The sequence below is a fragment of the Haliotis rubra genome, unplaced genomic scaffold (assembly GCF_003918875.1).
Source record: "Haliotis rubra isolate DU_JTF1 unplaced genomic scaffold, ASM391887v1 Scf35, whole genome shotgun sequence".
NCBI lineage: Eukaryota > Metazoa > Mollusca > Gastropoda > Lepetellida > Haliotidae > Haliotis > Haliotis rubra.
In genome coordinates, this window is record NW_025767024.1 from 3,069,556 (window position 1) to 3,096,739 (window position 27,184).

The window sequence follows — 27,184 nt, forward strand, 5'->3', positions numbered from 1 at the left end:
TCATACCAAATAAACTCATGTTTGACATAAACGATGACAATACAAACGCCTACAAACGAGGGCTGAAACAGACTGCAGCAGAAGCTCCTGAATATGTATACACACCTGCTAACTACTTATCTTATTCATTTCCTCCTGGTCAATGTTTGAGTTATATCACCGGGTTGTTGTGACATCCGACAGGAAGATAAAACACAAGAAACTTGGGCAATTCCTGATGAAAACATACTTTCACATTAATGCCATGTGCATGTTCATCATTGTTTGGACTTGTATAATCCAATAAATTAAACTATGGAACATCAAAATGTCAAGCAAGGGTGTTTACTAATCTTTACTGGTGTTGCCTAGTCTGTCTTACAGTCACGCTGCCATATCATTTCCCTTCATTCAAGCACGTTCCATAACCCTCGAAGTAAGTCTCGATTTTTAACTGATTCTCACATTGTGAGACACCTTCCCCACCCCCCATTGCACCCCACCCCACCCACCCACACCACTGTAAGCTAGCAAACACAAGGTGTGATTCACCCACTGACATTCTGGACCCTTTTGTACAACTGATACCCCAAGCTTCAGCTGCAGCAACACCTCAACCCAATACGTTACAAGGAAGGATAACAATATATAGATGAACAACTTCTGTATTGCAGTGAGAGTGACATTTTGGTGCAGGTTGTTGTTCAACCACCATATGTTGTTAACGTTCCTTACTGTTCCAACTCCAAAATGCATCTGGTCGGTGGGGTAGCCTAGTGGTTAAAGCGTTGGCTCGTCACGCCGAAGACCCGGGTTCGAATCCCCACATGGGTACAATGTGTGAAGCCCATTTCTGGTGTCCCCCCGCCATGATGTTGCTGGAATATTGCTAAAAGCAGCATAAAACCAAACTCAGTCAGTCAGTCTAAATGCATCTCAAAGAAGTCAGCGAATGACAAACAACAGTTTCAATAAATCTTTTTATTTTACATAAATGATCCCACTTTTTCAAAAAGGTGCAACATGGTTCAAGATAATAGATTAATAAAGCCTTATAAAGACACTATTCTGCAAAGATAAGGTTTCTAAATGAATATATCTTTATCCAGCAATGACCATAAGAATAATTGCCTTAATTTATCATCAGACAAAGTCTGATTCTTTTGTCATTTCATAACCCCAAACAATACTCTTATCTCACCTCTTTGGGGTTCAGTTTCTGGCATGTCTCAGCATTATTCATGTTAAAGATATAGACAAATAATATTTTTCAACTTTTAACCCAGAAGTTATTTTCTTATGGTCCCAGTTAGGTGCTTTCAGGGAATCTGTTCACCTCCCAATAACATATTCTGATGAAACTAGATATCTTAAGAAAATTATTTTGTATTGCTTCACAGATCGTGGGTTCCTCTTAGATCCTCAGGGTTAGTTGTGTAAGAGCTGGGTAGACCACCCCCAACTCTGTCATTAGACCTTGAAACCTCTAATAAACATAGGGGCGAAAATTGCCTATAGTGGCTCCAACAGTTCCATAAATTAAGCCTTGTGAATCCTGTGTCAGAACAAGAATCTCGACATACAAGCACAGACAGTCCCTAACATCACTGAGAAGGTGTTGATGACATCTCTTCCAGTACAACCATGTCAGTGACGGCAATGGTGTTTCCGTTTCTCCTAAATGTCACTATATACAGACTTGTCAGCACAGTCGTCATCCCAAGGCCATGAGACCACGGACATTTCCCCATTTTAAACTTCAGACTCTACATTAACGAGTAAACACACTACCTATCATCCTTCACAAACGTGGAAACATACATTTTCAAATTGACATGGCAAAGTCTGTTGTTAATGTCCCTATCAAATACCAAATTGATTAACATATAATGAACAAAAATAGTAGCTATGAATATTTCTTTGGATATTTCTTGTCATGAGAACTGAGCACACAATTTCAAAATCAATCATGATCCTTAACGTTTTTTGTTCAGTTTATTTAAAAAATTTAGAATAGCAATATTGTCATATACAAAAATTGCATTAACCATGAACTGAGTGGATTTATGCAATGTCAGAGTTCTCCTAGACAGACAGCAGCCTAATTCATTGAAGGAACCATGAAACAAATGGCCCACGTGGCACATCATCAATTGTAACATCACTGCACATGTGACAAGATGTGAAGGATGACAGTAGGTGACGGATGTTACATGATACATGGACCAGGAAGTAGACCGATGGATGTGATGTGATTCCTTCCTCGTCTTCCCCCATCACTTCAACAATGACCACTTGATCTGTTCCTTGGCCGACTGGAGAACCTGTAATAGACATGGGAGGAATACTGAACCACAGCATCAATAAATAACACTAGACTAAGTGTACACAGAGGAACCTATTAGGTCTGGTCTGACATGTCACTATATCCCATGTGCTCAGACCGCAGAAAAAATCATTGTTATACAACTGACATAATCATATGAGTTGTATATTAATAATGGCATTTTAAAAGTTGATACCAGTGAAATACACCATTTTTACTTACAAAATTTGCAGCATGAAAAACATATGTCAGAAACTGGGTTTAACAGAGATGTATTATGAATATGGAAAAGCTTTTGTCACTTTTATTCACGAATGTCTCAAATTAATATTACCCTCTTGCAGGTGTGAAATACATGTGATTTATGTTTTTAAGATAACCATGAGAAGTGGAGTTTTTTAAAATCAATCCATTTTTATGTGGAGTGCCCATATGATACACCAAAGTGCAAATATGTTTGGTAGTAACAGACTTTCATAAAGACCCACAATCAAAAAACTAAACAAAACTTATTGATATCATACTTTACAGAAGTAGCTGGAGATAGAGAGGGATTTATAGTTGCATCTTAAAAACATCTTGATATATGACTGACTGACTGAGTTTGGTTTTACTGCTTTAAGCAATATTCCAGCAACATCACAGCGGGGAACACCAGAATGGGCTTCACACATTATACCCATGTGGGGATTCGAACCCGGGTCTTCGGCGTGACGAGCCAACGCTTTAACCATAAGGCTAGCCCACGGCCCCTCTTGATATATGAAGTCAGTCAGTGAGTGAGTGAGTGAGTCGACTCCTCGCTGCTTTTAGCAATATTCAAGCATCATCATGGTGCAGGGCACCGGAAATGCGCTTGACACATTGAATCCTGGCCTTTGATGAGACAAGCGAACGCTTTCACCTTTCAGCTACCCTACCGCCCCATGTGAAAGTCAGACAGGTAGTGCAAACTTGCACTATAAGACAATGTATATATGAATGATATGCATAATAATTAATCGTGGCATATGCAAAGCAGTGTCACCTCAAAGAGAAGCTAAAATCTGGAGCTCTAATGAGTCAGCGGGTATGCTGACCGAACCTAAAAACTTCATCTGTCAAAACACTTAAAGTTGTGCTAAATCATAAATAATGTTGGTTACAATCTGAAATCGTTGTTTAATGTCGAAGTCAGCAATATTCCAGCTATATGACAGTGGTCTGTAAATAATTAAGCCTGGACCAGACAATCTAGTGATTGACATCATACACAATTGAGAAACGATGACATATGTCAAGTAATTCAGCAAGCTTGGGCACCTAATCCCTATCAATGACTTACTAGTATGTGAAGTCAAAAATGTTAATTTCTTAATTCCATGATATGTCTATCTACATACTTGTCTATTTGTGTCTGTCTGTCTATGTCTTTTAACATATCTTGCTGTGATGAATTCAGGGAGGGAATGATACTTGAAACAGTATGTACCGAGTCAAGAAAACCCTCTGTGAAAACCTGTATAAGAATTTCTCCGTGCATTTCCTCTAAAACAGGATGCAAACACAGGGTACACTAATGTTCCTTTTTCTTCAAAGTAACAGTTCAGCCCCATGGAATTAAAGGCCTATCATATTGAAATTCCTCTTTGTGTCATTTGTGTCACTTCGACACAAAAATTACGTAGGATGAAGATGAATGCATTTTAACTTAATCAAAACAAGCGCATACACTGCGCCAAAAGAATGATTGATTCATGCATATCAGAAGTGCTTACTAATATATTATTCTTATGAAAGAAACAGAATCTTAATAAAATGTTGCCATCAATCACTCAGAAACAATTTAAGTTTTCTGTATCAATGCATTTTAAATTAATTTAAAACCTTAAGCACCCATGAACTTGTCAGAGAGTGTGAGTGATATGATTAACTGACCCTTTTTCAGCACAGTGTGAGTGTTGAGTGAGTTTTACACAGCAATTAGCAATATTCCAGCAACATCACGGCCGGTGACACCAGAAATGGGCTTCACGCATTGTACCCATGTGGGAATTGAACCTTGGTGTTCCCATGACGAGTGAACGCTTTAACCACTAGACTACCCCACCAACCCTGTTCAGAACAGTTTGAGTGTTGAGTGAGTTTTACGCCGCATTTAGCAATATTCCAGCAACATCACGGCCAGGGACACAAGAAATGGACTTCACACATTGTACCCACTTCGGGGATTGAACCCAGGTCTTCAGCGTGGACTAAAGTGGACGCTTTAACCACTAGACTACCCCACCGCCTCTCTTCAGGACAGTAAGTGTTAGTGAGTTATTGGTTCCCATGAAAAATCAGGATAACACTGACTGAATGAGTTTTGGTTTTACGTCGCTTTTAGCAATATTCCAGCAACATCACGGCGGGGGACACCAGAAATGGGCTTCACACATTGTACCCATGTGGGGATTCGAACCCGGGTCCTCGGCGTGACGAGGCAACGCTTTAACCACTAGGCTACCCCACTGCCCCATCAGGATAACACAAACCAGGGGTTGAAAGCATGAGCATGATGACACTCCATGGCCACTGCAGGTCTATTTTGGCTGTCAAACAAGAATATGTTCAAAGCCTGGCAGGTGTCAGATATTCACCCACAAGATCATAGATATCTGGCATACCCAAGGGAAGCAACTCTGTAAAGCAAATGGAAGCACCTGTGACGACATCGCCACCTCTCAGACACAATGTTCAATTAAATGTAAGAATGTTATTTGTAAATCTTATCAAAGATTTACAGATTATGGCTTATTTTCAGCCCTTGGTGAGGACAAAATGCACAATAGGAGTAAACCAGCTTCAGAAGTCTAGATAAGCTGCGTATCTGCACGTAAAATATGCACTGAAATTTCCAAATATGCACTAAAATATATCTGTAGTGTCCCAAATATGCAAAGGAAGTTACAGAATCACTTTGGTTAGTTGTTGACTTGCTTACGCCGATTTACAAGTAAAAAACACATGCGTAACAGAGCTTAGCTAACTATCAAATGTTACGAGTGCATCGGGTAGATTATTGAATGAATTTCACTATGTAACTGCACACTTTATGAACTACAAAAGAAACAATTGCGCAAAACACAGCTGATTAGTTCTTCTATAAATATCATCCAATGAAATCGCTTGTCTTGTTAGAAAGTCAAGACATACATTGTTTATGAACAGAGATGGCCCCACAGAAACTGCATGTGCATTCGTCTTCTAAAACATCATCTCAAAGTAAGATTTCGGCATTTGTCACTGTTCGAAATCAATCATTTAAAAAAAAATTCTGTCATTGCAAAAGAAATTATTGATGAACTTATTGGAAATTGTTTTGAATCGGACGTTGCTATTGATAGATATTGACAGATTTGCTTACCACACTCACGCACTGGCGAAGAAACATGATGAGATCAGACTTTAGAAAAAAACTCAGGATGCATGGAAAATTAAGTTTCCATGGTTAATTTTCAATAAACAATCTGATGAAATGAAACTATGCTGCAGCTGACAGAACCAGTGTAAAATAGCATTCATTCCAACATGTTTGTATTTCAATTTGGTCATTGTATAAGTCAAATAATAAAGTAACTTAAAACTTCACATATTTTGTCTGTTTATGTCTGAAGTACAAACAAATGGCTATAGTTGTCTTTTTAAACATTTTTAAATCACTGACATAGAAAAAAGCCACATTCTAAAAAAAGGGTGGGAATCAGAAAATTTGAGTACCCACTGAAGATCAGTAGTAGCCGTTTATAACAGTCACCATGGGTTGTTCTGCGAGCATTAACCTATGGTTTCACCATGTTAGAAGCAAGAGGGGCATGTATGTGTCCAAATCGTCAGCTGAGACAGAAAAGGTCTTTAAGGTCAGAAAGGACATTAAGTGAATAGCCTTAAAGCAATTAAATGCAAATGAATCTTAGAAAGTAGCTCAAATATTGAAATTTATGACAATTAAGTGTAAGTGCAAAGCTATTAAATTTCAATAACTCTTTTCCCTATCAGTTCTTGTTTGAAGTATATTTTCTGTTTTTGTATATTCATGTCTGATTCATGTCATGACTAAGTTAAAAATGCTAATGGTTGTGAGCAAGAAGTCTCAAGGATGAACATAGGACTCAATGTTTAGTTTTGTTTCTGAGCCACTTTTCTGATAGCAATACCTTTCAAGATGACATTAAAACTTTAAGGAGCTACATTGAAGTTTAAGAGCCATATTAATTTAGGCTAACACATAAATTTATATTTTAAAAATTGAAAAGTAGACAAGATTGAAAACATCGAAATTGTTCTCTGTGTGAGCAATAAACTTTGATAAAAGTTTGCGGCAATTTATACAAGTCATTGAACAATTACAACAGTTCATAAACAAACATTGGAACTCGCTTAGCTAATTACCTGAAACACTGCCCCAGATTTGCATTATTTTGTTATGTGTTGTCACTTGCATTCATGTATGACTATCTGATTGTAGAAGTAGTATCCCAATGTTGAGTTTTCTGACTCTCTACATCTGTATTTATTAGTCTTTATTACTGTTAATAATAATATTAATAATAAGTCATCTTCTACAGCGCACGTTTCCAAACACCAAGTGATTGCCCGGGCACTTAATCAGAATCTGATTCTTATTACCCCGGATAACCCAAGCTGCCTGTTAGGCGCTAGAAGGTTATAGTCACATGACTTTATCCAACCGGGTACCCATTTTCTGCTGGGTGAACAGAGGCAATTTGAACAAACTCACTTGCCTAAGGTGAGCCCACATGTGCTTCGTTGTGGGGCAGGACTGAAGTCCTAGAAACTCTCAGGAGTCAGGCTGCCAAACACGGTCACCAATCCAAGGATTGTCCGAGCTCGTAGTTGCTTAACTTCAACTGATTCCATGACCTGAGCTCTGTGCACAGGACCACGCGCCACCACAGCAACAGCAAGAGTGAAGTCATACATGTCATTGTCTGTGATGAATGGCTTGGCTTGGAGATGGCTCTTCACTTTTGAAATATTCTTCAAGATTTGATCACCCCAGATACAGTCTGTTTGCAGTGAAAACAAGGGGGTAAGCGCAGTAGTTGGAACAGTGAAACAAATGCACGTGCGGTACATGATAAGTGTTAACTTAGACCAAACCCAACCCTACTTGTTCTCAGGTGTTTCATTTGATGTGCATACCCCTTTGTAATACACACCAATAATAGTGATTTGAAACTATGATCGTTTGTTAAACTACTGTTATCCTGGGTTGAATAAAATTCTGAGATTTAAATGTTCAATTTGCAAAGTAAAATTATGAGGATTTGCAATCTTAATTTCACTTTATTCGAGTTACTTTTTTGTTTAAAGTGAAATTCATCGGTATGTTTTCACTGCAAATAGACTATAGATGTAAAATTGCTGATGCGGTGTACAGCAATATCCACTCACTCACTCTGATTTGAAAGTGCTACCATTATCTGTTTGGTGTTTAATGCCGCACTCAGCAATATTCCAGCTATATTCCAGCTATATGGCAGCGGTCTGTAAATAATCCAGTCTGGACCAGACAATCCAGTGATAAACAACATGAGCAATGATCTACGCACTTGGGATACAATGACATGTGTCAACCAAGTCAGTGAGCCTGACCACCCATCTCGTTAGTCGCCTCTTACAAGCATGGGTTACTGAAGGTACATTCTAACCCGGATCTTTACGGGTCGGTAACAATTGAAAAGCACATTTAGGTGAAAAAACATGAAAAAACAAACTTTATCACAATTAGCATGTTTGTTCAAGAGTTTCTTTACACTGACTGCACCAATATGGCTGTGACCATGTCTCATAAAAATCAGGATTGTCAACTATTATGTACAGGTCGTTCACCCCTCTGCTGTCCCAGAACAAAGGCTCTCCAGTGAGTAAAATTCATACATACTATGATACAAGTCTGTATTTGTGAAAGTTTTGTGAAGACAGAAGGAACTGTTTTCAGATACGTTCAGAAACATACATTCAAACTGGTTTCTTAAAAGCAATGAAACAACATTTTTATGTAAATACGTGCAAAGCTTTCCATCAGGCAAAATATACCAAGCTTCAGGGGGATAAAATCAAACTAATAAAAATATAGTTGCAAGCAACGATGAGGGCTCCTTGGCTTTAGTTCAATCTACTGTATCTGAGGGCTAGAAATCATAGTCCAAAACGAAGCCAGAACACGTTTTTGACAGGCGAGTGGATCTTCCAAACACAGCCGGGGTCGCGGGGGTCATGTACCCTTTTAAGTAGTTCCGGAGAAGAAACAGTTCCCTCTTTAAAAGGCTGTATCTCAGTTGTTTTGGGGTCTACGGTCAAAACAATTAGTGTTCTGGAATCACCAAGACTTCATCTATCATACTGACATTTTGGGAGCAAACTACTCAGAAGACTGCTGAAAAACATGGCCAAAAACTGAAAACAAAAATAACTGCCAAACGGTACATTTTAGCGACTTGACCTGTTCAGGCAAAATTGTTGGGAATTCGATTGTGCATCTGTACAAGAGATTTGGAAGTGTTGGAACAATTAGTTCTTGAGATATTTGCTGTCAAACTTTGAAATTTTGGAATTAATTTTGAATTATCTCCCCTTTGCTATGGAGCCTAGAGATTTTTAATGGGAATATCTACACCTCGGTGCGCATCTGTGTGATTTTTTGTAAGCAATTCGGAGCATTGGTTTAGGAGGTATGTATGGTACAAAAATCGGCAGAATAATAAATAATAATAATAATAATCAAAACAATAAAATACGACTCCTGCCTAGAGGCAAGGAGCCCTAAATATTGTTTGAGGATAATCTGCCCTTGAATTTGTTGAAGAAAATGAGAGCCTATAGGGCTCTTTAGGTAGCATAAATGTGATTAATAAAATCAATTTTGGCAACCAATGAGGAATCGTTTGGCTTTCCTAGAAAATTACAACAGAATTGAATTCACAAGGCCATTTTTGAAAGTGGTCAAATGTAACATATTATATTTGGGATAACACAGGAAATTACTTATTCTATTCTAGTACCATTCGGGATTCCAACCCACATCCTCCAAGTCGGGCACTAACTCCCCACCACACAAACTCAGTCGTCTAACCCACTGAAAGCTGCGGTGGCTGACAACAAAAGTGCTAGAATCTGTACTGTACTGAGAAAGCATAATCCCAAAGATAACAGTAAGGTTTTACGTTGCTTTTAGCAATATTACAGCAGTATCACGACGGCCAAATATAACATGTGTTACACAACAGATATACCAAAAATATGTGTCACACATTAGCATATTTTCATTAAAAAGACAGAATTGTTGTTTTCACTTAAGCAAGAATTTAGGCATCTACAAAACATGGAAAGACCTATGACTGGTCATCAAAGGCACTTAATATTTCAAAACTGGAATCTTGTATACAAATCATCCTAAGCCATATAGGTCTCCAAGAAATAATAGCAAACCACAATAACAGAACATAGTGCAAAAGCACTGTAGCTCACCTGGGTATGTAGGGAAAGGTTGGGATGTCAACAAGACAGACGCTCAACACAGATTATAATAAATTTAGAATTATTTAAAACATTCATGGCCAAAAACTAAAACTGAAAATCTTACTATTTTAAAAACCCTCATCAAATTGTTTGTTTGTTTGTGTGTTCATTGAACGCCACACTCAGCAATATTCCAGCTATATGGCGGAGGTCTGTAAATAATGAAGCCTGGACTGGACAATCCAGTGATCAACAGCATAAGCACTGATCTACACAATTGGGATACAATGACATGTGTCAACCAAGTCAGTGAGTCTGACTACCCGATCCCATTAGTCGCCTATTACAAGGATGGGTTGCTGAAGACCAATTCTAACCCAGATCTTCAAAGGTACATCATCAGATTGAGTGAGTATGGTTTTACGACGCTTTTAACAATATTCCAGCAATATCATGGCAAGGTACACCAGAAATCGGGTGAGGGAGGGAGGGAACAAGAGTGGCAAATTTCAGCTTCATTGGTCCAGTGAAAGACAGACAAACAGGCAATTACCATAAGCTCACTTGACATTCAGTCAGATGAGTTAAAAGCTTCATCAACAACAAAACGTTTGATGAGGTATATAAAACTAACAATATTCAAGATGACTTGTAGAAACAAAAAACTACACATTTGAAAAACATTAAATATGCATCCATTGAAATATCAAATACTACTAAAAGGGGGCGAAAGGGTCTCTTCACCAATTGGTTGAAATTCATAGACCATGAAATATATCAATTCTAAACACATATAAACTTGTTCAGCTGCCACTTTTGGACAGATATGTTAAATTCGTGTCAGAAGAAATATTCAACAATTTTGATTCAAAAGCTAAAAACAAACCGCTTTGAGGTGGACAGATGAATGGACAAATTGATGGACATTAAGGACGGAGAGGCATAAGGATGGACAGTTGGATAGACGCAATTCAGACAGACAGACTAGATGGATGAAGACAGACTAGATAGATGAAGACAGACTAGATGGATGAAGACTGACAGATGAAGCTGAGTAACATTCCGATGGATTGATCACTTTATTACCCTGCACTTAAGGGATGTAAGGGTGGGAGGGGGAGACTTGTGATATATTAAAACAAATTAATGCTGAGTGGACGAAACCTGTCTTGACAGCGGGACACCTGCTCAACCAGAAGTTGCCAGGCGCAGTTGAGTATATTGTGCAATATTTCCATTCTTGGTTATTGGATGTGGATGTGGATGTGGACTGTGGCTGTTCATGAAACTACCATGGGTGTGACTGTGATGTGATCTACTGTGGATGTAATTGTTGATGTTATCCTCTACTCTGGATGTAATTGTTCATGTGACTCTCTACTGGGGGTGTAATTGTGGATGTGATCCTCTACTCTGGATGTAATTGTTCATGTGACTCTCTACTGATGTTGTAATTGCTGATATGATCCTCCACTCAGGATGTAATTGTTCATGTGACTCTCTACCGGGGGTGTAATTGCTGATATGATCCTCTACTCTAGATGTAATTGCTCATGTGACTCTCTACTGGGGGTAATTGTTGATGTGATCCTCTACTCTGGGTGTAATTGTTTATGTGACTCTCTACTGGGGGTGTTATTGTTGATGTGATCCTCTACTCTGGATGTAATTGTTCATGTGACTCTACTGGGGGTGTAATTGTTGATTTGATCCTCTACTATAGATGTAATTGTTCATGTGACTCTCTACTGATGTTGTAATTGTTGATGTGATCCTCTACTCTACATGTAATTGTTAATGTGACTCTCTACTGATGTTGTAATTGTTGATGTGATCCTCTACTCTAGATGTAATTGTTCATGTGACTCTCTACTGATGTTGTAATTGTTGATGTGATCCTCTACTCTACATGTAATTGTTAATGTGACTCTCTACTGATGTTGTAATTCTTGATGTGATCCTCTACTCTACATGTAATTGTTCATGTGACTCTCTACTGATGTTGTAATTGTTGATGTGATCCTCTACTCTACATGTAATTGTTCATGTGACTCTCTACTGATGTTCTAATTGTTGATATGATCCTCTACTCAGGATGTCATTGTTCATGTGACTCTCTACTGACGTTGTAATTGTTGATGTGATCCTCTACTCAGGATGTCATTGTTCATATGACTCTCTACTGATGTTGTAATTGTTGATGTGATCCTCTACTCAGGATGTCATTGTTCATATGACTCTCTACTGATGTTGTAATTGCTGATATGATCCTCTTCTCTGGGTGTAATTGTTCATGTGACTCTCTACTGATGTTGTAATTGCTGATATGATCCTCTTCTCTGGATGTAATTGTTCATGTGACTCTACTGGGGGTGTAATTGTTGATGTGATCCTCCTCTCTAGATGTAATTGTTCATATGACTCTCTACTGGGGGTGTAATTGTGGATATGATCCTCTACTCTGGATGTAATTGTTCATATGACTGTCTACTGGGTGTAATTGTTGATGTGATCCTCTACTCTAGATGTAATTGTTCATGTGACTCTCTACTGGAGGTGTAATTGTTGATGTGATCCTCCTCTCTAGATGTAATTGTTCATGTGACTCTCTATTGGGGGTGTAATTGTTGATATGATCCTCTACTCTGGATGTAATTGTTCATGTGACTCTCTACTGATGTTGTAATTGTTGATGTGATCCTCCACTCTAGATGTAATTGTTTATGTGACTCTCTACTGGGGGTGTAATTGTCGATATGATCCTCTACTCTACTCTAGATGTAATTGTTTATGTGACTCTCTACTGATGTAATTGTTGATGTGATCCTCTACTCTGAATGTAATTGTTCATGTGACTCTCTACTGGGGGTGTAATTGTTGATGTGATCCTCCTCTCTAGATGTAATTGTTCATGTGACTCTCTACTGGGGGTCTAATTGTTGATATGATCCTCTTCTCTGGATGTAATTTTTCATGTGACTCTCTACTGATGTTGTAATTGTTGATGTGATCCTCTACTCTAGATGTAATTGTTCATGTGACTCTCTACCGGGGGTGTCATTGTTGATGTGATCCTCTACTCTAGATGTAATTGTTCATGTGACTCTCTACTGTGGGTGTTATTGTTGATGTGATCCTGCACTGTGGATGTAATTGTTCATGTGACTCTACTGGGGGTGTAATTGTTATTGTATAATCTGCTGTGGCTGCAAACTCATACAACAGAATAAGCCCAGACATATCACCAGCACATATCACCAGAACATATTACCAGAACAAACCCACATTCTGCTCCACATTCACCTAAACCCAGGGAGTTCCTCTACCACAAGCACTCACCTCAAGCTTTCTGGTTATTTGCTAGAAAAACCATACAATAGCAACATCAGCTGATAATATTATACTACACATGCTTTACAGATGCCTTAGCCCTGCTCTACAGAGGAATCAAAGCATAACCAATATCATAAGTTACTAGTGGAGGAGCAACAACAATCTTAGCGCTAAGATCACACTGTGTGGAATCTGTAGAACCGGAATACAGAATATCACCATGCTGAATTTACAGTAATGATTTTCAATTACAGAAAGGAACAGAATATACTGATCAAGAGCAGGGCTCGATTTAAGAGATGTTAACCTACTTGCACCGGGTGCAACCTAAGATAAAACCCTAGTTGCACCAGCCAAATTCCAGATGCACTACCTTTATTGTAATATGTTATGAAAGAAATATGCTCTTGAACTATGTACATATTTCATTCAGAAGTTTACCCACTAAAAATTGACTTGCACCTGGTGCGAGTTAGACTAATAACTAGGTTGCACTTTGTAATATTCGGTTGCACCAGTGCAAGTAACAAAGCACTAAATCGAGCCCTGAATAGTCATAACTAGCAACTGAAGGTAGTTTGTATTTTGAACAAATTATTTGAATCCAATTCCAGCTATTAATACTATTTAAACAACAATATTCATGAGGGAGGTAATTTTCATGTTTCTAAGACACAGATCATGATAAAATAATTCAAACTGAAAAAGATATGCATATATCATCCTTAAGTGCAAGCTCAATAATTGAAGACAGCAGCAAAGACTGCATAAAAGACCTTTTGAGATTTGGAGCAACTAAATATGGGGTATTTCCTTGAATGAAAATAACAACTTGGCGTTCTCCATAAAATAAAATCAGCAAACTCAGGAGGAGGCAATGGAAAGGGATCATGCAGAGCTTTCAAGCAAACAAATGTCAATAGCTTTCAAGCAAAGAAGCTCTTGTCTCAAGGTAGTTGCATTGCCAAGGCAGAGACAAACAGACTAATCCTCAAACATCACCATATCAAAACCCAGACAATCAAGCTGCCACATACTTTCAAGGCATACACGTCATTGTGTAACAATGCTCCACATGTAATACTTTGTTCATGTCAATAGTTATAAGTCTGTTTGCAGTGAAAACGTACCAATGAATGTCACTTTAAACCAAAAAGTAAAACAAATAAAGTGAAATTAAGATTGCGAATCCTCATTATTTTACCTAGCCAATTGAACATTTAAATCTCAGAATTTTATTCGACTTGGGATAAATGTTGTTTAACAAACGATCATAGTTTCGCATGGCTATTATTGATTTGTATTACAAGGGGGTATGCACATCAAATGAAACACCGAAAACGACAAGGGCTGTTATAAGTTAACGCTCTTCACGTGCATCGAATGTGCATTCGTTTCAATGTTCCAACTACTGCAGGATTCGCAATCTTAATTTCACTGTATTTGATTTACTTTGTTTATAGTGAAATTTATCACTACGTTTTCACTGCAAACAGACTATAGTGAGGGGTAGCGGTGTGCTATATTTAGACAGAGTTCTGGGAGGTACATCAGGATCTACAACCCTATGGGCCTTTCAACTATATTCTGATCCTCTCAGTTGGAGAATCTTCTGGAGTCTTATCATAAGGTATATAGGGGAGCTAACTATTCCCTTGCATCTCACATTACATCCACATGGGACTCCGTACTCGTACTGCTGTCAATCACTCTTTAATGTGCTTTGCTGGGTGGCCCTCGAGGACCAAAAATTTATGACTGCTTTGTACCTAAGCTTATCCATTTATGCCGTTTTATTAGGGGTACACATGATTAGATGTCACGTGACCAGAAACTGTGAGTGAGTGAGTTTAGTTTTACGCCGCTTTTAGCAATATTCCAGCAATATCACGGCAGGGGACACCAGAAATGGACTTAACACATTGTGCCCATGTGGGAATCGAACCCGGGTTTTCGGCGTGATGAGCGAACACCTTAACCACTAGGCTCCCCCACCGCCCTCCAGAAACTGTGCATGTCAATATTACATTTATGTGAATGACATAAACCATTCTTCAATATTATACAGTAATTTTTATCATGCACCTATCTGAAGTATTTTAGGCTCAAAAGTTGTTGCTAGCCCCTCATACAAAAATACCACCAATTGTGCGGAGATCTTTCTTACCCTGGCTATTCAGCCTGCAGGGAGGTGAATATTACCATGTCTGTCTGTATTGCTACAATGACTGCTTCTGTATCATACAGCCTTTGAATTTTTACTGGCAGTGTAATAACTCTATTGTGACAGGTATTAATATGTAAACTTAGATATGTTTAGAATACAATTGATAATTTTATTTAATTGCCTTGTTGTGTGATGATCTCACACTGAGTTCTTTAACAGACTGATTCCTCGTTAACTTCAACACCCAACAAAGTAACATGTATTAGTGTTTGTGTATAATACGGTAGAGAACCAGGGCCCCGTTTCACAAAGCAATCATAGCACTACAACTGTCGTAAGTCTATGTTAAAGTATGGGAGTTACAATCACCTAAGTGCTACGATCGCTTTGTGAAATGGACCCCAGGCCCCGTTGCACAATCATAGCACTAACTTGATCGTAACTCCCATTTTTAAACATAGACTTACGATCAACACAGCACTACGATCATTTTGTGGAACGGCGCCCTGGATGTCCCAAACCCTGACCCACTGATAAATACTTCACTTTGGGCAATAAGAGGTGACGTAATTTCAATCAAATCACAGAACTTGACGTCCTGTCAAACATGTTGGTTGGTTGTTGTTTAACGCCGCACTCAGCAATTTTCCAGCTACATGGCGACAGTCTGTAAATATTTGAGTCTGGACCAGACAATCAGTGATCAACATCATGAGCATCGTTCTATGTAATTGGGATACGATGACATGTGTCAACCAAGTCAACTAGCCTGACCACCTGATCCCATTAGTCGCCTCTTACGACAAGCATGGGTTACTGAACACCAATTCTAAACCGGATATTCACGGGCAAGTCCCTTTGGGGTGTGTCTGAGGTGGGTTACTGGAATCCAGCTGGAGAGTGGTACAACTGAATACATTACATAATCACTGGTTCATAATCCAAGGAATACCACAGATACACCTGTCTTCCCTGTTAGAGATCATTTAACTACTTACAATAATTTCATAAATAAACCTAAAAAGAACAAGGATAAATTTATGAAATTTCTTGCTAAACCTACAAAATGTTTCTTCATCACAATATAGAAATATGGCATGCCATGTTCAACTGTTTATTGTGAATGTGCTTTTTTTTAAACTGCTTTTAGTGACTTTCCAGCAACATCACAGCTGTAACACAGAAACAGGCTTCACACATAAAATTCATACAAGCAATCAAACCCAGTTTTTCAGTGTGATGAACAAACGTCTAAGCACAGTGGTTATATCAAACTAACTGTCTTCAAGTGGTCAAATAACTGCTACCTGTCGGTTTCTACAAACCAAGAAACATGAATGTCTTCCATCTTCTCAGGGCGGTGGGGTAGCCTAGTGGTTAAAGCGTTGGCTCGTCACGCCGAAGACCCGGGTTCGATTCCCCACATGGGTACAATGTGTGAAGCCCATTTCGGGTGTCCCCCGCCGTGATATTGCTGGAATATTGCTAAAAGCGGCGTAAAAAACTAAACTCAGTCCATCTTCTCACCCTCAACTTACATATGCACAGCCCAGGTTGAGAAATCCTACCGTTAAAACAACAGCCAGGAATTTAATATTCCCCCATAAATGGTAATAAAAGTAAAGAAAGTATTGTCACCCAAAAGACAACCAGGCAGCCTCCAATAAAAAGACTATCTACTAACAACGAAAACTTCTACGAGAAGGCAAAATGGCGCACATTTCACCCATGCATTTTACAACATTACTTCTTCATTATAGAGACGTGTCACTATCTTACTCTATATACAAGGGAAAACATTTGAAAAATGACAAACAACAATGATAATAATAGTAAATGCTTGATGTAGGAACCCACTGAAGCTGTAGTATTCCACTCACCTGAGCTACGGTCTGTTCTCCCAGAGGAATGTCGTCTGTCCTGATCGCGACTTTCTGCACAATGGCACTAGAATCAGCTTCCAATACAATACTGAAACCATGAGTATTAGAGAGTTAATTTTCAAAATTGGAACAAATTGATTTTTTAACACGTCAATCACATAGCAAATGATTGTGATCATAAGAGTGATTGAGTGAGTTTAGTTTAACGCCGCTTTTGGAAGTATTCACAGTGTGTGACACCAGAAAAGGACTTCACACATTGTACCCATGTGGGGAATCGAACCCGGGTCTTCGGCGTGGTCCTGATCATAAGAACAAACACATCAACATCTTTCTGCAGGCAACAGAAAGTAACTTGCACAATCTGTCTCTGTAAAAAAAAACAATCAACAAATTCAAAGATGGCTGATTGCTCAACAAAGGGGTATAACTCTTGCCTTCCACCATCACAAGGAAGCCATGTTCACACCAGAAGGATTCCATCAAAACACATGAAAATTTCATATCAATCAAACACCTTACGTATTTCAGTTTTAGCTGAAGAATAAACGGATCTGCCCATTATTTCACTGTTACAAGACATTTTAGACAGCCTTGGAGTAATTAGACCTGTGAAATTCTGGGTTCAATTGGTCTTCAGTATGCTTGACGTAAGAGGTGACTAACAGGATCGGTTGGTCAGGCTCGCTGACTTGGTTGACCCACATGTCATTGTATCCCACTTGCGTGGAACAATGCTTATGCTGATGATCACTGGATTGTCTAGTCCAGACTTGATTATTTACAGACCGCTGCCATACAGCTGGAATATTGTGAGTGCAGTCTTAAACAAAAAACCTTAACCCTTAACCATGGAATATTTATGGAATATTTGCTGGCATTGACACCTTTTTCGAACATGTATAAATTTGATCATACCTACAGAGAGTTGTACTTAAAAATATTTACAAGGATTTCTGCTGCAGACATCTTAACATAAGTATTTTAATGTGTAGAGCAATCTAGAAAATTTAGATCAAAAGCAGGCACGTAAGCATAATCGATAATATGTGGGGAATAAAATAAAGGAAAGAGATCAGAAAAAACATTTACCACTTGACATCGACCTATACTGACAACAGTCATAATCCTGGCAAAGGGAAGCAACTCCACACAGTCCATACAGGATCTTGCCATTAATTGATTTTAGCATTACCATTCTCTTGGTATTCAAAATAATTTCATTCTGTTTGGTCCTTTCTATTAGATATTAATACTTTCCATCAGCTATTGCCTATATTTTCACTCAGGTTGGACCAGTCTATTGGTTACTGACAGATACAATTGTTTGGATATTCAGTATATTTCTATTCCCTTGGGTCCCATCTAGTGGGTATTGCAGACTATTGCTGACTGCTTTGAACTTAATTCTACCCCTGTGATGTTACAGGTAACATCTTAAGTATCTAGTGGGTATTGCAGACTATCGCTGACTGCTTTGAACTTAATTCTACCCCTGTGATGTTACAGGTAACATCTTAAGTATCTAGTGGGTATTGCAGACTATCGCTGACTGCTTTGAACTTAATTCTACCCCTGTGATGTTACAGGTAACATCTTAAGTATCTAGTGGGTATTGCAGACTATCGCTGACTGCTTTGAACCTAATTCTACCCCTGTGATGTTACAGGTAACATCTTAAGTATCTAGTGGGTATTGCAGACTATCGCTGACTGCTTTGAACTTAATTCTACCCCTGTGATGTTACAGGTAACATCTTAAGTATCTAGTGGGTATTGCAGACTATCGCTGACTGCTTTGAACTTAATTCTACCCCTGTGATGTTACAGGTAACATCTTAAGTATCTAGTGGGTATTGCAGACTATCGCTGACTGCTTTGAACCTAATTCTACCCCTGTGATGTTACAGGTAACATCTTAAGTATCTGACTGAACACTTTGCTTACTAAGAACATCAAAGCATTATTTAATCAAACTTATAAGTGTTTATCTTCTCATCATTCAGGGAATACATGTATAATGCAGTAGTTGCCTGGATATGTGCGCTATATGATTATTGTATATTAATATCAATAATGATGGATGTGACTGACTCACTGAGTTTAGTTTTACGCCGCTTTTAGCAATATTCCAGCAATATCACGGCAGGGGACACCAGAAATGGGCTTCACACAATGTGCCCATGTGGGGATTCGAACCCGGGTTTTTGGCGAGATGAGCAAACGCTTTAACCCTTAGGCTACCTCACCGCCCCTGATGGATGTGAATGATTATCATCTTGCATTAGTATTTGGAGTCAAAATAATGATTAATTATTCATACTGTTTGATGCTATGCAGGACAGAGTTCAGCCTTAGAATTTCATTTATATGCAATAATACAGTGGAAGCTGTCAAAACCGGCAGCTGTCCAATCCGGCAAGTTGTCAACATCAGTATAAAATCTCAGTCCCGTCCGTGGCTAGTACATTTATCATCATTTAAAAGCTCTGCAACCCGGCAGCTGTCAATTCCGGATCTTGGCATGAAATGAGCTGCCCGAATATGTGTTTATACAGTAATCAGCGCTGTTTAATCTGGCGCGTGGCAAGGAGTCAGTAATCCTGTGTTGAAACTACATGGTTGCCGACAAAGATAATTTAATCTTAGTTCAGTATGGGTGTACTTGTACATGAAATTAGTGAGTTGAAAGAGAACTTGAGAGAACCACCTTATACAACAATGTATATGAGTGATAAAACTGGTTCAGTTCTAGTCGTAGGTAACCGTGTCAGCTCTACAATCCGGTACTCTGTCGAAACCGGATTATTTTTTCAGTCCCGACGTTTGCCAGTTTAGACAGTTTCCACTGTAGACAAAAATACTGAAACCTAATTTCATAGCAATTCCTACTGGAATAACACAAAAGTGGTAAAATTTCTTGTTGGTATTATTTAGTTTCAATTTTAAGCAAAATTTAATCACAGAATTTTACCCCTAAAGTTCTACTTATCAATAAGGACAAACATCATTGCCTTCAACACAAGTTAGTAACCTCGGGCTAACAGGCTAGCATGAATATTAAAGTCTGTTGTTAAGTATCGTTGTTGTTTGTTTGTTGGTTTGTTGTTTAACGCAGCACTCAGCAATATTCCTGCTTTATGGCAGCAGTCTGTAAATAACTGAGCCCGGACTAGACAATCCAGTGATCAACAACATGACCATCAATCTACGCAACTGGGATACAATGACGTGTGTCAACCAAGTCAACGAGCCTGACCACCCGATCCTGTTAGTTGCCCCTTACGACAAGCATGGGTTGCTGAAGACCAATTCTAAACCCGGATCTGGTTGTTAAGTATCGAAATATGAAAGCATAGTGTAGCTATGGTAACACTGACACTGAGCGCTGCTTACCCTCCATCACAGATTTCATCCACAGCCAAATATACTGCATCTAGGTTCTCTAACAGGGCTCGTTTCTCTACGTTCTTCCGTAGAATCTGGCTCACGGCATCGTACAGGGCGTTCAGAACACTTGCTAATATGAGCTGAAACAGAGAGTCAGGGAAAGGGTGAGAAAGGCAAACAATCATTTCTTGTTCTATGGAGGAGTGAGTGAGGGAGTTTAGTTTTACGCAGCACTCAGCAATATTCCAACTATATGGCGGCAGTCTGTAAATAATTGAGTCTGGACCATACAAAACAGTGATTAACACTATGATCGATGGAAGGAAGGCGGTTTGGTTCCTTTGTCATTTAACTGAGTCACGATCACATATCACTTGAAAGTTAGAAGGTTAACTGGAGTGAGTGTGAGCGAGTTGAGTTTTACGCTGCTTTTAGCAATATAACGGCGGGGGACACCAGAACTGGACTTCACATATTGTACCCATGTGGGGAATCAAATCCGGGTCTTCGGCGTAACAAGTCAACGCTTTAATACCAAAAGTTTACTGGAACCCAAATGTTCAGTTTAGTTTTACGCCGCATTCAGCAATATTCAAGCTATATGGCAGAGGTCTGTAAATAATCGAGTCTGGACTAGACAATCCACTGATCAACAGCATGAGCATCGATCTACGCAATTGGGATACGATAATATGAGTCCACCAAGTCAGCGAACCTGACCACCTGATCCTGTTAGTCGCCTCTTACGACAAGCATAGTTTACTGAAGATCAATTCTAACCCGGATCTTCACGGGTAGGACAGGTTGTAAACATTGTGGAAACTTGTATATTTGTTAAAACACAACAAAGTATAAAGCAACCATTCCTTTTTCTGAATATGTTGTCAATTAGCCACAGTAGTAAGCAACGGATATTTGATATGCTGCACATCACCTAAAATTTACTTACTTCATTTTCTTGTGTAGACCCAATGACGTAGAAAAATAAATCAACATTAGATTTATATACACATGTGAGACCCTCGAACATTATAATTTCCGCTGCAACAAAGAAAGAGAAACAAATATTAAGAGATAAAACAAGCCATCTCTACAAATGGAAATCCTTATCCCATGTATAGTCCGTTTGGCTCAAAAGCGGACCGATGAATTGCAATCTAACTCGAAAACTTATAAACATAAATTACTCAATGAAACACTGATCATAATGAAAACGTCAGACCAACTCTGAGAGGTGTTTGCAGAATTAATGTCCTAAAAATAAAAAAGTTGTTTAACAAACTATCATTAAAATATCGACAAAGTTCACTATTTGTTACGAGGGAGGAGTGCAGAGAAAGGGACAGCCGGGTGTGCATTAATATTAATCAGGGTGTCTACCTCCCAAATGCATGGTACATAAAACAATAAGACAATACCCTATCCTCGTCACTGTTCCCATGTATAAAGCATAATTTCTATGTATACACTGCTATTACTTTACATTCTATACATTTATAAATACGTCTCTGTACATTTCTAAATCAATCAACAATTTTGTATAAGTATCTGCACAGTTCTAAATTGATCCATTAATTTTGCAGTAAACAACATCTTATATACTAGTATTCATAATAACATGTATTCTATTAGCCATGTCATCTGTATCTATTGACCACCACATGTATTGCGTCGTCATAGCATTGTGACATCATAAGCATTGTGACGTCACGGCCAGAGTTAACAGTTACTGTTCAGTTTTACCTGATGATGGGGCCAGAACAAGCCCTGAAACGTTGTACTCGAGAATAAAAAGAAGATGTAACCCAGAAAAAATCTCTATGTTCATCAAATCACAGAGTTGGTCTGATATTTTGATTATGATCAGCGTTTCATTGAGTATGTTATGTTTGTAAGTTTTCAAGTTAGATTGCAATTCATCGGTCTGCTTTTGAGCCAAACGGACTATAGATGCTAACACTGTTTTCAAGCAAGTGGAAAAAATTCACTGTAAATCATCAGCACCATTTAATGGTGAAAACAACTTTTATATATCAAATGCTCCATGTCTATTACCTGCAAATTATTGGGATTCAACAACCGAGCTACAGATAACCACTTGGATACTGAGTTATGTACTCGCTGTGTTCATCTCAATTGGGTATCATAATTTTCCTTTGAGTAACCTAATAAATTGGATATACATTGTACCCATGTGCTGAATTGAACCTAGATCTTCTTCCATTATTCTTTCAGCAAAACTAATCAAAGATTACAATGCACAATAGGGCAGCAATACAGAGGAAAAGAATATCATATAAACAGAGTTTTTATGAAAATCAGGTTTCTAAAAAAACTGCGGGATAGGAACAGCAAGCTTGTAGTGTCCATTCTTTTGTTTCAATACTAACCATTGGCTCGATGAGTTTTGTTGAACAGATTTTTTTCAAACTGTTTCTGTTCTTTTGCTGTGGAAAAGGTGTCATCAAAATACTGCAATGAAAAATGTATTGCACATATATTCTGATGAGTGAGTGAGTTTAGTTTTACGCCGCACTCAGCAATATTCCAGCTATATGGCAGAGGTCTGTAAATAATCGAGTCTGGACTAGACAATACAGGGATCAACAGCATGAGCATCGATCTACGCAACTGGGATAGGATGACAGGTGTCAACCCAGTCAGCGAGCCTGACCACCTGATCCTGTTAGTCGCCTCTTACGACAAGCATGGGTTACTGAAGATCAGTTCTAACCTGGACCTTCACGGGTTATATTCTGATGAGGATCAGAACATCAGCTAGTGCAAAACATACAAATATGTCTTTCACTTAGTTCACACATGCTGGTCAAATTCATCCTATAGTCTGTTTGCAGTGAAAACGTACCGATGAATTTCACTTTCAACAAGAAATTAAATCAAATAAAGTGAAATTAAGATTGTGAATCCTCATAATTTGACCTTGCCAAGTGAACATTTAAATCTCAGAATTTTATTCAACTTAGGATAAAAGTTGTTTAACAAACGATCATAGTTTCAAATCGCTCTTATTGGTTTGTATTACAAGGGGGTATGCACATTAAATGAAACACTGAGAACATGTAGGGTTGGTCTAAGTTAACGCTCATCACGAACCGCAAGTGCATTTGTTTTACTATTCCAACTACTGCGCTTACCCCCTTGTAATACAAACCAATAATGGCGACTTGAAACTATGATCGTTTGTTAAACAACTTTTATCCTAAGTTATATATACTTCTGAGATTTAAATGTTCAATTGGTAAGGGTCAAATCATGAGGATTCACAATCTTAATTTCACTTTATTTGATTTACGTTTTTGTTTAAAGTGAAATTCATCGGTACGTTTTCACTGCAAACAGACTATAGTAAAATGATGAAAGTGCTGATATACTTTCAACAGCAGATCAAAGTAAGTGTCAGAGGAATGGTAAAAGCGTCATTTTCAAGTTGTAATGGTGGGAACTTTTTGCTGTACTACATGATCATGATGATATTTACAAATTAGATTTCAAAACTGTTTTACCAATTGTATGTCAAAATACCATTGGTATGGTTTTCATCACAGCTGTAGCTCACACAAACAATTGTTTCCTTACAACTGCAGGTGTAGGAGCTGCATCAGTTTAACAGTTTCACAGGCATGTGTTGATAAACCTATAAAATAGCGAATAAACAAAACAATCATTACAAGTGTGCACCTTTTCACTAAATTAACATGACAACCAAATCAAAGGAATTGACATTTCCCAAAATCAAGGTCATTTGCAATCCTACTGTCAGTGTTCACGAATAGCGTCTGACCCTCTGACAATTCAAGTAGATTTGCCAACGGACCAATAGAAGTCTACAACCCACCGGGCCCAGTGTCCAGACTGTATATTTCACAATGACTTTGACTGAAGTTGTTATATGTGACATGTGACAGTTGTTTGCTGTTTATTGCTGTTTATAAATTTTATGTTTGTTAATAATTTCAATGCCAATTATAAGAAATGTTAAATCTGAAATGTGAGTTTAATTTTATTCTATGGGTCCTGTGAATTTTCGTGAACACTGCTACTGTTTGTATATTGTCCACATTTCACAAAAGGATTTTAGCGCAAAGGTGATCATAACTCCCATATATTTAACATAGATTTATGGTCGTTGTAACGTTGAGATCACTTTGTGGAATGACTGACTGACTGAGTTTGGTTTTACGCCGCTTTTAGCAATATTCCAGCAGGGGGACACCAGAAATGGGCTTCACACATTGTGCTCATGTGGGGATTCGAACCCGGGTCTTCGGTGTGACGAGCCAACACTTTAACCATTAGGCTACCCCTCCGCCCCTTGTGGAATGACGCGCAGGGCATGTTCATGAATATGAAGATCATTATTGTTATAATACTGTGGGTATTGTCTACCTTTGCCACCAATCTGTTGCCATCATTGTCAAGGATTGTGATGGCTTTCACCGTGTACAGAGAGGGTTCCTGAAACAAAAAAATGCACAGGATCTTAGCCTAATAATGCTGATTTAGAAAAACAATTATTAGTAGAATTATTTTAGCAGATGTGAACATGGTTTAATGTCACAACAAGCCGCACGTAGTACTGTCTGATGATGTTTGTGCCATGTCTCAGTGTCCTGCATTTACAGGGGTCTCCCTAAAAGTGTGTTTTTTCCTGACCATCTTGGTATTCTTCGAGCATATGACAAGTGAATTAAAATAAATTCTAGAAAGGTGTATAATATCAGACTTATCAGTAAATTGATTTTCCTGTTGTATGTGTCATTTACAAAAGAATGTTTTCACTGTGACAGATTTCATAAACGGCTAGAATGCACTTTACCAGGCGCAGCCCCCGCTGCTCGCTGCGGGGCAATTATCGCGCTATATAGAGCTACCACACTCTCAAGCGCTGTCTTGCTATATCGCGGTAATTGCTCTGTCTCCCTTCACTTGCATCTTTAGAGTCAAACAACCCTTTACAATCCTTAGGGTTAGGGTTTAGGGTTAGGGTATTGCACCCTTTACGATCCTTAGGGTTAGGGGTTAGGGTTAGGGAACCTTTTCGATCCTTAGGGTTTAGGGTTAGCACCCTTTCCAATCCTTAGGGTCAAGGTTTTGGGTTAGTACAGTCCAAGAAATAATGGTGCGAAAAAAAATGAATGGAAAAGGGTGTGGCACAGTGGGGCAGAAGCACGAGAAATATAAATAAAACCATTGTGTGTGCGCAGTAGTTTGTTTTCACTTCTCGCACTTCCGCCTTACTTCTGTACAAATGACCCGTTAAACGAGCACTCATTAACTGTGATGGTGCTCGTGGTCCCGAGGTTGAGCGTCCACCAATTACGTCACTAATTAACGAAGTCAGTAATCCGGCGAAGCACATTCGAACCCCAGCAGCGCTAAGTAATCTGACTGACTGACTGACTGAGTTTGGTTTTACGCCACTTTTAGCAATATTCCAGCAACATCACGGCGGGGGACACCAGAAATAGGCTTCACACATTGTACCCATGTGGCTCAGTAATCTGAAAAAGTGTGCCTGGTAAAGTGCAGTAGTCCCTCATAAACTGACGGAACTTTAAAGATACTCATACTGAAGGCATTTTCACATCATGAAAACCGGTTGAGAAATCATACAAAAAGATGTTACCATACAACTTTGGAAATGATTACTGTAGAGTTCATGGCATAATTATGTCAAAATATGTTTTCCAAATAAAGCAAACGTTCATGAGGATGTAAACTTGGTTCAAATATCGCAGATCTATAGAAATTGTATATGGAAGAATTTGGAACGTTCCTTGTTGAACATATGACATGATCATCGTGATGAATATCACAAGGAATAATTGCCATGGATTATTACCATAACTTCAGTTCATCGAAGGAATAATATTTCACATCATTTTATGTGACTCTGCATAGCGGAGGCAGAAGTATAACACATTTATTTCACTAAAATAATGCAGATAATTTTGACATACCAGTATTCCTCCTTCCATGTTGTCTTTCCTGACGTGGAAATGCAGACTCCGCACTGAATTTCCGTTTCCGCGTTGATGAGTAAAAACATAAAGAAATCGTTTAGATATAAAAATATCATTTTATGTGTGAGTGATGAATGTTCATGCATATGTACCTTTGTCTTAATTTTAATCACCTCCTCTCACAATTTAATTAGTGGACATACTTGTTTCTGTACAACTATTAGTATAAGTATACAACTTGATCGGCCGTCAGAAGAATCGAACCCTCAACGAAAACCGTGTATGGGTGTTACTGTGGTGGACTTGCAATTGACCTAATTTTTTTATTTATTTTTTTTCTTGGGGGTTGGGGGGGTGTCTTTTATTAACAGTGTGTACTATACATTCCGTCTTATGGGTGAGTTTAGTTTTACGACGCACCTAGCAATATTCCAGCTACAATTGTTATAACAGAATTTAATCAGAGAGTCTGTGTCACATCAAAAGTCTATGAAACGAACTCTGTCCATCCGTTGATAAAGATCGCTCTGACATAAAAGATTAACTTTCATGCTACTAATCAGAAAAAATACAATAATTTACCGATCCAAATCAATTTTTTTAAATAATTCTTTTCA

At 38.5% G+C, this 27,184-nt stretch overlaps 1 protein-coding gene across 2 annotated transcripts; it reads right to left on the reverse strand.

The window, feature by feature from the left end:
* Positions 1 to 1,947: 1,947 nt before the first annotated feature.
* On the reverse strand, positions 1,948 to 26,647 carry LOC124285010 (coatomer subunit zeta-1-like). Of its 2 annotated transcripts, XM_046721153.1 has the most exons (8): positions 26,565 to 26,647; positions 24,991 to 25,059; positions 22,974 to 23,055; positions 21,533 to 21,624; positions 20,590 to 20,723; positions 17,192 to 17,282; positions 13,151 to 13,171; positions 1,948 to 2,303 (listed from the first exon to the last, which is right to left on the reverse strand). In XM_046721153.1, the coding sequence occupies exons 1-8, from the start codon at positions 26,580 to 26,582 to the stop codon at positions 2,256 to 2,258; spliced, it is 555 nt and encodes a 184-aa protein (XP_046577109.1). In that variant the 5' UTR covers positions 26,583 to 26,647; the 3' UTR covers positions 1,948 to 2,255. The 2 variants fall into 2 exon arrangements, with proteins under 2 accessions (XP_046577109.1, XP_046577110.1); XM_046721154.1 differs by lacking the exon at positions 13,151 to 13,171 and having other exon boundaries at positions 26,565 to 26,646.
* Positions 26,648 to 27,184: the final 537 nt, after the last annotated feature.

Coding starts and splice junctions, on each gene's coding strand:
- LOC124285010 (XM_046721153.1), bottom strand. Junction 23,056..24,990: donor GCAACAGATTGGTGGCAAAG/GTAGACAATACC, acceptor TTTTCATTGCAG/TATTTTGATGACACCTTTTC. Junction 2,304..13,150: donor AAATAACCAGAAAGCTTGAG/GTGAGTGCTTGT, acceptor TGTCTATTACAG/GTTCTCCAGTCGGCCAAGGA.